General features: G+C 37.5%; 1 protein-coding gene across 1 annotated transcript in view; it reads right to left on the bottom strand.

The window, feature by feature from the left end:
* LOC126481641 (probable peptidyl-tRNA hydrolase 2) overlaps positions 1–13,382 on the bottom strand; it is a 54,224-nt gene that overhangs the window by 39,996 nt on the left and 846 nt on the right. The window contains exon 2 of the mRNA XM_050105546.1: positions 5,035–5,208. Coding sequence (XP_049961503.1) covers positions 5,035–5,208 — 174 coding nt within the window. The remainder of the gene's footprint in view (positions 1–5,034; positions 5,209–13,382) is intronic.

Below are 13,382 nucleotides of genomic sequence, written 5' to 3'. Positions count from 1 at the left end.
AAACGTTTGAGTTCAGCTACTTATGCTATTAGGGTCATTGCAAATTTTAGTGCTATACATCTGAGTAAATTAGCTTACCACGCCTATTTTCATTCTCTGCTTTCGTATGGCATCATATTCTGGGGTAACTCATCATTGAGTAAAAGAGTGTTCATTGCACAAAAGCGTGTAATCAGAATAATTGCTGGAGCTCATCCAAGATCATCCTGCAGACACTTATTTAAGTAGCTAGAAATCTTCGCTGTAGCCTCACAATATATATATATTCACTAATGAAATTTGTTGTTAACAATCCAAACGAATTCAACAGTAATAGCAGTGTACATGGCTACAACACTAGGAGAAAGGATGATCTGCACTACTCAAGGTTAAATCTAACTTAAGCTCAGACGGGGGTAAATCATGCTGCCACAAAAGTCTTTGGTCACTTACCTAATAACATCAAAAGTCTGACAGATAGCCATATAGCATTTAAAAGGAAATTAAAAGAATTTCTTAATGGCAACTCCTTCTACTCATTAGATGAATTTTTGGATATAGTAAGTGGGTAATTTCCCTAAAAAAGAGTGTCATGTAATATTTTGTGTAATGTAATATCTTGTATAGAAATCTTTTATTAACCGACACGTTCCACATCATTACGAAGTGTCGTATTCATGATCTATGGAACAAGTACTAATCTAACCGAACCAAGAACTAAACCACTGACAATGGATTAGAAAGTTTGAAAAATAGGTGTCTTCAGGATTGTATTATGATAATATAGAAGAAGTGAAAATATACAGTACCACATGGATGGTTGTAAGATACATAAATTTAGATGCTATAACTGAACATTTTCAGAAGGCTGAATGATGTGACAGGCTAGCAGTACAGAAATGTAGGGACACATCAAAAGAACTCTATGGGGCTTAACATAATGTTGTTTGCTAGGCCAACAGGTGCACATCCTTGGAATAGATAATAAGAGTTAGGAAGGATGGTGAGTCAGTTAGCAAGACATGGCACAAGAAGGAACTTCACTGGTGAGTTAAGCAAAACACAATTTGGGAACACTAGATGAGGCTGACGCTATGTATGACAAGGAAGATGGAGAAGAATTTCACAGATCTCTTGAGGTTAACTAAAGAACAAGTGGCAGCAGTAAGAGCCACATTATCTGGGATAAACAGAACAGTAAGCATGATAAAAGAAAACAAGTACACATTAAAATTTGTGATGGAAATATTAGAAAGGTTTATCAAGGTATATGTTAAAGAGGCAGACATAGGATTTAAATGGGTGCCATGTTTGTAACTGTATGTGAAAGTACTATAACTAGCAGATGTGTTCAACAATATAGAATCAGAGTATGAACAAATGATAAATGCTATAGTCACTTCACACTGTAGACTCACATCATAAACCCAATACAAATTGTGGAATTCCTCAGTCTAATAAGTGATGAAATGAGAGATGTAAGGTTCCCTGTGTCTCTAGCCCAATCTTTGGGCTACCTCTTATTAAAGTTAATCAGATTATGTGACTCATGTCACCTCAGTAGCTAATAACATGTTTACCCTATACAGAATGTTCCCTGTGCCACAAGAAATCCCTCAGTCAGAAAGAAAGTATATTTTCCTTCAGACAGAAAAGGTGTACCTACTCACAGACAAACCTAAAAGGCACCAAATTAATGACAGAGCAATTAGATGGTAAGAATCTAAATAAGAACAGTGAATTTGTAAGAAAACTTTTGCTCTATTATCTAGTTTTGATCACGAATGTGTGTGGGGGGAAAGTTGCTTCAGCAAACAAGTATAATGTCAGAGGACTGTGAAAAACAGAATTATAGTATTGTAGCAAAGTATCTGGACACCTTTAAATAACAGTTAGTGGTTATACATAGTTGCTAAGGAAGGAGGTCTGATAGTTTTGTGTGGGAAACAAGCAGCATGAGATGTAGTACTGAGAGGAGTTGGAAAAACAAGTTTCTACAATAAATGGTGCAAGAGCCTTCATACAGACAAACTGAACAACGTGCATCAACACAACTAAAAACAATGTAACACCACAAATATAATTGGAGCTTGGTTGTTGAATAGTTATTAAGGAAAACACAAACATTTCTTTGCTAAAATTAGAGTTACCTACAGATCATGTGGTCACACAGCTAAATCAATTACAAATTGCTGGAAAACATCTAAATGATTTACATCAAATGATTAATGAACAGCACGAAAGAATGACACACGAAGTATCTGATATGCTATTTTGTCACTACATTTTTGATCGTAACCTTAATTATACTCGTTATATTAACCTGTCGACACTGTAAATGTTGTACAGAACGTTTTCGACTAACATGGAATTACTTTGATGACAACAATTGTTGCGGTAAAATATTCTTAAGAACAACTATCATTTGAGGTCTATTAAAAAAATTCTGGAACTTCGTCCACAAATTTTTTACACTTATCTCTTACTTATTGTGCATGGTCTCTTTTGAAATACTCTCCTCCACAATTGATACATGGCTCCCAAAGCCGTTTCCACTTCTGGAAGTAGTCTTTGCATGCCTCTTACTGAATCGCATGAAGTGCCATCTGTGAATTTCCTTTTATTTTGTCTATCGTTGCAAATCTTCATCCTTTCAATGGAGTTTTCAACTTTAAAAATAAAGATAAGTCCAAAGGGATCAGGTCTGGAGAGTAGGGAAGATGAGGCAGCATGGTGATTTCTCTTTTTGTGCAATAGTCACTAACCAACAGGGATGAATGTGCAGGTATGTTATCGTGATGCAAGACCCACGAATTGTCTCGCCACATTTCAGGCCGTTTCTTCTCACAGGCATAGGAACATGTTCCGATAGTACCACTGACTAACAGTTAGCCCCTGTGGCAAGAATACATAATGAACTAATACTCCAAGTCCAAGGAAACTATCAGCATGGCTTTGATATTTGACCTGACCTGACCTGACAAGCTTTTTTGGGTCTTCGAGAACCTTTCCCGACCCACTTTGAAGACTGAACCTTGGTCTCAACACCATAACAATAGACCCACACTTCGTCACCAGTTACAATTCTCATAAGGAACATTTCGTTCTCAGTTGTGATATGCAAAAGCTCCTCACAGATTGCGAGGCAGATGTATTTCTGATCTTGACTCGAGCTGTTGGATGAAGCCGGCAGCAACATGATGCATTCCAAGATGCTGTGTCAGGATTTTATTACATGATCAAACTGAAATATTACAGTCTTCTGCAATCTCTTGGACAGTCAGTCTTCAATTGGCATGCACAATTTTGTTGACACTCCTGACATTAGCATTATCGGTAGACGTCAAAGGGCATCCTGAACGAGGGGCATCTAACTTCTGTCTGGCCATTTTAAAACTGTGTGAAACATTCATAACACTAAGTATGGCTTAAACTCTCATCACCAAAGGCTTCTGCACCGTTTGGTGTATCTCTGTAAAGGTTTTTCGAGTTTCACACAAAATTTAATGCAGGCGCGTTGCTCCTCTAACTCTGCTATCTCAAAACTCGCAAACTGTGTGCGGAAAATCCAATGGTATGAAGACCTGTTACTAGTACTCCTCGGAAATAGTAACATAAGAAAAGAATTCCAAATGAGCAAGAAGACAAGGTACATGTCAGAAACAGACAACAAACATAATTGTAAAGTATAAAATGCAGTTATCCTAATCATGAAGTATTTGTTTCAGGAAACAAGAATTTATATTGTGTTATTGTAAATGAAAATTGCTTATTCTAAAAGAATAAATGAGGAGTTAGAATATATCTGACTATGTATGCAAGATATTACTGTAAAAGAAACATTGTAAGGATGAATAAAGGTTTTCATTGATGCTACTCTGAGGCATAATGTCAATTACATTGGCAGGGGATATGTCTTGTATCCACAGAAATGACAGCCAAGTCTTAACAGTTAATAACAGGAAAACTTCAACAGCACATCAAGGGAAAAGTTACAAGGCAGGCAAGGCATGAAGGCAGTATTGAGCACCAGATCACAACAGGCTTACATGGAGTGTCAGATGCTTCAAGTCATGTAGAAGAAAATCTTTTTCTGTCAGTGGTGGCACAGAGAATGCCAGCTGCACTTCTGAAATAATGCTGTAAGCCATGAATATCATTTCAGAGTAGGAGTAAGAGAGATATAGAGGAGAGTCTCTGGAAGGGACACATATACATCATTAAGAACCTACAGGACAAATTTACATCAGATCCCTCCCTCCCTCCCTCCTTCCCTCCAATCAGCTTCTGAAAAACAATACATAATCAGAGCCAATGAGATGGCTAAGAACCTTCAACATTATGCCACGTCAGGGACTGGTGGTAGCAATGGGGAAGTTGATTAAAACTTGGATGCTCCAAAGGAAGAGTCACAGCAGTTACAGAAGAATGGAGTAGAGAATAGATAAGACAGGCAGGTCCTAGTGGAAGTGGAGAGATGGCAGTACTGGCACAAACAGCTGAAGTTTTTGGTGAGCAGGACTGAGCACAGTTATCTGCAGTAGCACAGAACAGTAGATGGAGTTCTAGCTGGGTAGCTGAGGACATCTGCGAGCTGTGTTGTGGGTGCAGATTCTGTTAGTACAGACAGGTTCTTTTAATTGAAGGATCAGTGCTAGTTAGTCAATGTCTCTATGTAATGTCTTGGTCTTTAGTGGACACAACTCAATTAGTGCAAACGTATACTAGGTCGAGAGAATTCTCTGAATAAAGTCACAAGTTGTAAAGCACTCACTGTGTTTACCATTCAGTGCAAATTCCAATCCTTAGTTTTTGTAATAATGGAATTTTATCAACACAGTCAGTTCAAGACTTAACACCAACTGACTATTTCTCTTTCTCCCCGAAACCTGTTGCCCAATCCCAAGCAATACACTCATTTGGCATGTGCATCAATTTTACATAAATAAGTTTTAAAATGATTGTATTCTTAGCAAAAGTTGGGATACACACACACACACACACACACACACACACACACACACACAAATAAAACACATAATGTGAGCCACATACCTGTGCCGCAGTTTTCCCTATGCTCATGCCAAGATCAGTGTTTACAACAAATACCATTTTACAGCCTTCTGGTATATGGTATACTCTAGACAGAAATGGGTCAATCTTATCTTGCTTTGCAAATGCATAATCAGCAGCAAAAACAACTGATGAGTTTCCAGTGTTCCTCAGTGCCTGCATTAACATAGTTAACACATTATTTTAGAAAAAATGCTAATATTAAACAATGACAATCACTTTATATTTTAGTAAGGCCTAAGATTATCCTCATATACTTATTCATTTATTTTCTATAGAAACAGACAACCCTTTTCAAATTTTCTTAAAATGGTTTACAGACCCATCTCATTGAATATCAGTTTCTGAAAAGATTCAAAACTTGCATTTTCGAAAGAGAAATAAAAAACATTAAAACGAGTTATTCAGCCATTAAATCAACACTAGATTTTCACCCAGGAAAATAAGAAAGAGCTATCAATTAAACTACACACAAACATAAGCAGGCATCATTAAGGGCTGTTGTTGTTAATGCTGATGTTGTTGTCTTCAGTCCGACAACTGGTTTGAAGCAGCTCTTCACACTACTCTATCCCGTTCAAGCCTTATCAGCTGAACCTTTCTGTTAATCAAGTTAATGCCAGAATTTTTTTTTCTCCCCAATTCTACTCAATACCTACCCATTAGTTATGTGATCTACCAACCTAATATTCAGCTTTCTTCTGTAGCACCACACTTCAAAAGCTTCTATTCTCTTCTTGTCTCAACTGTTTACCATCCATGTTGCATTCCATATAAGGCTACACTTCACACAAATACCTTCAGAAAAGTCTTCCCAACACTTAAATATACGATGAGGTGACAAAAGTCATGGGATACATCCTAATATTGTGTCAGACCTCCTTTTGGCCAGTGTAGTGCAGCAACTTGACATGGAATGGGCTTAACATGTCACTGGAAGTGCCTTACAGAAATATTGAGCCATACTGCCTCTACAGTCGTCCATAACTGCGTTAAGTGTTGCTGGTGCAGGATTTTGCGCACGAACTGATCTATAATTTATGTCCAATAAATGTTTGATGGGATTCATGTAAGGTGACCTGGATAGCCAAATCATTCATTCGAATTGTCCAGAAAGTTGTTCTAACCAACTACAAACAACGATGGGCTGGTGACATGGTGCACTGCCATCCATAAAAATTCAATCATCCTTGTTTGTGGATGTGAAGTCCATGAATGGCTCCAAATGGTCTCCAAGAAGCCGAAAATAACCATTTCCAGTCAGTGATTGGTTCAGTTGGACCAGAAGACCCAGCCAATACCATGTAAACAAAGCCAACATCATTAGGGAGTAACCAGCAGCTTGCACAGTATCTGGTTGACAGTATGGGTCCACTGCTTCATGGGGTCTGCACCATACTCAAACCCTGCTAGCAGTTCTTACCAACTAAAATCACAATTCATCTAACCAGGCCAAAGTCTTCAAGTCGTCTAGGGTCCAACCGATATGGTCACGAGCCCAGGAGAAGCACTGCAGACTCTTGCTGGTCGTTTCCTGCCATAGCCCATTAACGCCAAATTTTTCCGCACTGTCCCAACAGGTACATTTGTTGTATGTTCAACATTGATTTGTGTGGTTATTTCAGGCTTGTTTGTTAGCACTGACAATTACCCACAGGCCGCTGCTCTCGGTCGCTAAGCAAACGCCGCCAGCCTGCATTGTCCATGGTGAGAGGTAATGCTTGAAATTGTATTCTCGGCACACTCTTGATGCTGCGGCTCTTGGATTCCTGAATTCCCTAACGATTTCCAAAATGGAATGTCCCATGCATTTATCTTCAACCACCGTTCCATATTCAAAGTCTGGTAATTCCCGTTGTGCGACCATAATCACTTCGGAAGCATTTTCACATGAATAATTGAAATACAAATGACAGCTCCACCAATGCACTGTCCTTTTGTACCTTGTGTATCTGATACTACTGCCATCTGCATTTGTGCATATTGCTATCCCTAGACTTGTTACTTCAGTGTAAATTCCCCATTAATAAATTTCTCTTCTTCTGAAAAACTTTCTTGCATTGCCAGTTCACTTTTCACATCCTCTCTCCTTCAACCACAATCAGTTACTTTGGTGCCCAAATAGCAAACTCATCTACAACTTGTAGTGTCTCTTTTCTTAATAAAATATCCTCAGCATCACCTGATTCAATTTGGTAGTGTCTCTTTTCTTAATAAAAATTCCTCAGCATCAGCTGATTCAGTTTGACTATTTCCTGTTATCCTTGTTTTGCTTTTGTTAATGTCCTCCTTTCAAGATACTGTCAATTCCTTTTAACTGATCTTCCAAGTCCTTCGCTGTCTCTGTCAGGATTACTATGTCATCAGGAAATCTGAAGGGCTTTATTTCTTCTACCTGAACTTTAATTCCGTCCCCAGATTATTTTTCTTTGGTTCCTTTACTGCTTGCTCAACGTATGGATTGAATGACATTAGGGAAATGCTTCAACCCTGTCTCACTCCCTTCTCAACCACTGCTTTCCTTTCATGCCCACTGACTCATAACTGCCATTTGGTTTCTGTACAAGTTGTAAATAACCTTTTGCTGCCTGTGTTTTATCCCTGCTACTTTCAGAATTTCAAGGAGTGTATTCCAGTCAACACTGTCAAAAGCTTCATCTAAGTCTAACATTTCCACACAAATGATGTATCATATGGTATTCCCCCTCCCCCTGCCTTCCCCAGACATCAGTTGCTTATCTCTGAGCTCTTGACAAGACCTTAAAAATAAATATAAATCTAGTGACCATGAAAACAGATTGTCTGTTCTCTTAAATTAAGTGCTGCAAAGTAATTCCTCTGTAACAGAAATAAACTTCTAATTATTATTTCAGTGTTAAATATTACAAGAAGAAACAGTTCATCTCCCTTTCATTCCCGTAATCTTTAAAAAGCTTTGACAGTAAGCAGAAAGAACTAGACCTACTGCACTGCCCTAGCTTCAATAAAAATGATGATATAAAATTTCTCTTATTCTATTAGTTTGATAATAGAATTACATAATTAGCAAATTATTCCAATTTAGTTCAAAAAAATAGGGACAGAAATACAAAACAGATAATCTTATCTTCTACTTATGTATTAAACATAAGACACAGTTCACTGTGTATGTTGTTTCACATGATGAAACCTTATCAGCATGTAATCAAATTAATAACTGCCCTGAGAGTAGTTGAAAATGGGTAAAGATAGTCAAATTTTTTTGGTACGCAACACAAAAGAGAAATATGCTATTAACATATTTATGTGAGGACAACATATGAAACCTAAATAGTAAAATATATGCGCTGAAATAGCATTTTATTTATTGTTAAGGTAGGTTTTGGGAGACACTTGAATGCAACTGGATGAGGCCGTAATTGAAAAGTTTACATTTCAAGTGCTTTTATACTAACAAGGGCAATATTGATATCCGAGGCAGTGGTGTCTCCCAACATACATAAACAATTATTTGTTTGGTGGAACGTTTTGGCTTCTATTACCGCATACTTTCACCAATGTCAATTTTGCAACTAGTCATTATACATCCAGTATAGTCAAGTTTTGTCACCTCTGGCACCCCAAGTGGCAGATGGGGAGAGGGAGACGGAGGGGAAGGAGGAGATATACAGTGAACACTAGTCAAATTAAATATGCAGTAAATCCACAAAATAACTGTGCTTGTACTAATACTGCTTGGAATGGATTCATAATATGATCAATGCATTTCACAAGCTTGGCTCAGTGTAAGTTAAATGACCTATTTATAATCAATATTGACTTGCTGAGTATTAATTCAGACTTAAGATCACAGCTAAATGTGACATGGTGCCCCAAACTAAGAAAAGGTCAAATGATTTTTATCGTGGGCACACATCAATTAAGCAGTTACTTTAAGCATAGAATAGTACAATTAAAAGTACTGGTAAAAATCTTGTTAGCACTGCCAAAGTGACTGCCTTTCCCTGAGTACTGAAGACATATTTCCAGTAAAATGAGGATCTGAACCACTTTACCACTGGGATATATGGAGGCAGAGCTCCTTAATGCATCATATCCACAAAGGTGAAATGAATACAACTTGTCAACTGTCTGACAAGTTTGGTATGAGACACTCCAGCTTTGTTAGAAGCAGGTTTTGGACGTTGAAAGTATGCTGCTTTTCAGTTAGTGACGAGGGAGAAGTACAAGGGTAGTACGTATAATTCAGCAACAGGGATCATTCACCTTTAGCTTTCCTTCCACCAAGGTAATTGCTTTTGTTGATGCTATAATCCTTCGGCACAAGGTTTCTAAATGTTTGCATTAATGCAATCTATCAGCTTGAAACTGGAGCCTTGTCTGATTCAGATACAAAGCAATGATATCTATTCAGATGTTTCAGATTAATCTTTAGGAGTCGGACCTTAATTTGTAAATTTTAAGTAGCTTTAACACCAATCATCAGAAATTTTTCCTATGTTTTAATGACATTTGTAAGCCAAATTTATTAATATAACTGCACGGGTGTGGCTCTATGGCTAAGTGTCAGACTAAAAATCTCAAGGATTAGGTTTCAGTTCTGAGTTGGCCCCAGCATGCCGATACCATCTCCAATAGGACCTTACCTAGTAAAGCACTACGGTGTTCAAACCAATTTTTATGCGGAGATCTTTATCTCTGCATTTAAATATTTATGAAAAATTCTTTAACACCATGTAAATATAGCCAACGAAACTGAATGGAAGTATAAATGCTTTATTGGGTTTTGCACAATACACACACATCGTTTTGACATTCTTTGTGCAGAACTACTGTCATAACGTGTATGGGATGCGCACGTGTACACACTCTTAGGAAAAGACCATTACTGGAGTTGTGTAGTAACTGGATAGTCCCTTGGGTTTGCTCTTTTTGAAATGTTGTTTCAAAACAGGTATCCCATTATAAGGCTCATTTATCAATTTCTAAGACACAGTAAGTCTTCCAGCCATTGGTAGTTGAATATGGACAATCTTTCTCTCCAGTTTTCTTTGCATCAGTGACACTTCACACTTATATAAAAGACCATTCAAAGTGCACTCCTTACTGAGTTAATCAAACAACCAAGGTACACGGGTCGACAGAAGAGTCCAACCCCACGCGTCGGCTTTGACCCGTGACGTTAAGAGTGTTGTCGCGCGTGAAGTCATGATGGCGTGGAGTTTGGTTTGTGAGTGTGGCGTGTTTGTAGATGTTGTGGTTTGTTGTGCTCTCTGGTGGTATGTTCAGGGTTTTCATTTGTGTGGTGTAATGGGCTTAGTTTGCTTTTGCTCATTAACCCGAATTGTTCGAATGTCTGCTGTGTTTGTAGTGGAATTCGTTTCAGTGAATTAACGATTTTGTGTGAAGGTTAATTTAGTGTTGTTCGCTGTACATAATGTGGTAATTTTAGTAAAATTAATCGGTTGTTGTTTTTGTTCAGGAATGGATATGACGGATAAAATCAACAATGCGCAGATCAAGGGAAGTGTTAGATCTCAATGTGTGGCTGTGTATGTTGATATTGGTATCGGGAGATGTTTTTGAGCTATATAGGCCAAGGGAAGTGTTTGATCCTAATTTATTGGATCGGGAGCTGCTGTTGAGCTATATAGGTCAAGGGAAGTGTCCAATTCCAGATGATATTGTGTTTAGTGGTATTTGGGGAGTTTTGTGATGTCTTTTTTTTTTTTGGGGGGTGGGTACCTAAATCTGTTTATATTTAGTTTGCCTCCACCCAAAAACACCCCATTTCCCGCACTTGTCCCGTTAGTGTCATTAGGCTTTTTGTGGAAAGTGTGTGTGTTTTTCGATGCATTTTAGTCCTCATAATGTGTACGTACCGACTTTATATGCGCCATATTGGAACCATGGTTTATGGTCGTTTCCCCCATATTTGTGACGTCATGGGTCAAAGCAGACAGGCGGGATCGGACACTTCCGTAATTCCAGGTACACAGTAAGGAGAAAACATCACATCCAAGCAGATAACAAACGGGCAAGCCAATATAAACAGAGAATAAGTTAGTGATGATAATGGTTCCCCAGTGTTCCTCTTCCTATAGTTCAATATCCTTGATTTGCAAAACTCACAACCCAGCCCCAAGTAACACAGCAGCAACATGCTACATATAAGTATATATTAATCAGTTCTAGGGATTGTTAGAACAGAAACACAGGAACTGGTGCTGACACGACACACCACCAGTGCACACATTATTTAATTACAGCTGGTTAGTGAGGAATTAGAGCAATTAATATTGCCTCCCTCTTAAGATACACATTTTGCCACAATCATTGCACAAAATATCAGTTTCACTGTTACGTACTGATGCCATCGCTATGATATGGGTTGCACAAAAATGCTGTCATCTACACTATGTGTTGCCATATGGTTTTCAGAATTAATTTGTAAATAATTGACTTTTGAAATTAAACTATGAATCTAACAGTATCATAAGGAGAACTTGGTACCGACTCTAAGGACGTTTGTGTAGGATAGATTTAACTCAAAGTTGACTACTTTTCAATGTAAAATATCATAGGTCAATAGATTTCTTGTTCAGATACCCAAGACAGAACAAAAATTGTAATATATTCTTAGACGAGTGTGTGGGTGAAGTCTTTTCATTTTATTTATTGTTCGTTATACACTGTCCAGCAGATATTATTATTTTTTTGTCATTTATGTCTTGAACTCAGTGTAACAACAAAACCATTGCACAGGAAGTGTCAAAGACCGGAAAATCATAGAAAATGATGTACCAGTCTTATACAGCCCTTCTTACAATTAGCAGCTAGGACTGATCTTATTTACAATAAGTCACTTCACTTACTACAATATCATGGGCTACTCACATATATTATTAGGTATCAGTAAATTTAACTTGTAAGTGTTACAAATTATACACTGAATAAGGCTGACCTTGTAAAAACCAGTAAAAATAGCTGTCAGATCATCATCAATCACCTCACGATTTATTTTCCCTCCAAAACAACTTGGTGTTTGGATTGCTTAACCTGCGATGTTACCATAACGTGAGACATAAAATTTCCCTTATACACAGCAAAGAGAAGAGCTTTATTATTGTTTAACAAAAGTGAGGTAATTGTCAATGAATCGAGCACTATAAAGGACTGGAGCTTCTATCTTTTTTCCAAACAGAATGTCAGCACTATGTTACGTTCCATAGCCCTATCTTCAGTGCCTAACGGCCAACACCTGTAAGTTACATTCTATTCGCAAGCATACTCAATTATTAACTGTGGAATTATTTCTGGTAAAACGTAAACATCACTCACAGATAATGTCTTGGGTTGTTCCCACTGCTGTCTACAAGACAGTAAAAGGAGCAGTAGTACAATTATGAACAGACATTTCAATCTTGTAAAAGGGCTACAAGAACAATAATCAAAAATTGTAGTCAAGCTCAGTTTAAAGATCTGTTCAAAACCTTTTTATATGTGATTTCAACTAAAACATACCAGCAGACCTACACCAACCAACTAATTACACATATAAAAAGCCTTGGAATCTACTACATCAACAGCTCTGCCCATAAACACTCACCTAAATCTAGACTGAATGGTGTGTACCAAGAAAACCACATGTGTCATTCTTTGCCAAGGAGTAAAACTGCACTATAAATTACCAAAGGGCAATAAAAAATTTCTAAATACACTTATTTATAAGCAGTTAAAAATATGTTATGAGTAACATTTTTTGTGCAGTGAAGAATTACTGAGACAACAGTGAGTATGTGTCTGTGGAAAAAATTGTAACACAAGTAAATAACAATAAAACACACCTATTATTTCACAAAACATCCACAGTAGGTGCCAACCTATAATTTTTCCTGTGTAGCAAAATTTTACATCGACGTTCTCAAAAGTTTCCAGGAAACTAATGGCAATCTGTTGTAAACAAAATTGAAGCCTACAATCAGCATGGTCTGCATGCCACCTAATATAATGGTCTTATAACAAAAAGGTTTGAAGCTATAATCCTCATGCAGCCGTCCTGAGTGGTGTTCACTTAGTTTCCCTAAACTGAATCAAGCAAATTCTGGATGGCTTTTCTATAAGCTTATGGTTGATAAGTCTCCTTCATGGTAAAGTAGAACTGTATGTAAATGTCTGTATAAAATGAAATATGTTGTTACCATACCCTGGTAAAAGTGATCCTCTAATGAATAAGACCACAACCACCACTACATCTTATGCTCCTACAACCACTAAAAGTTTCTATCACTTTAAATCTGGTATTAGCAAAAGGTTGAGGTTTAGCGTAACCCAAGCACAAAAAATATTTT

The sequence above is a fragment of the Schistocerca serialis genome, chromosome 1, assembly GCF_023864345.2.
Source record: "Schistocerca serialis cubense isolate TAMUIC-IGC-003099 chromosome 1, iqSchSeri2.2, whole genome shotgun sequence".
NCBI lineage: Eukaryota > Metazoa > Arthropoda > Insecta > Orthoptera > Acrididae > Schistocerca > Schistocerca serialis.
Note: the sequence above shows the minus strand (reverse complement) of the source record. Positions and strands in the feature narration are given on the sequence as shown.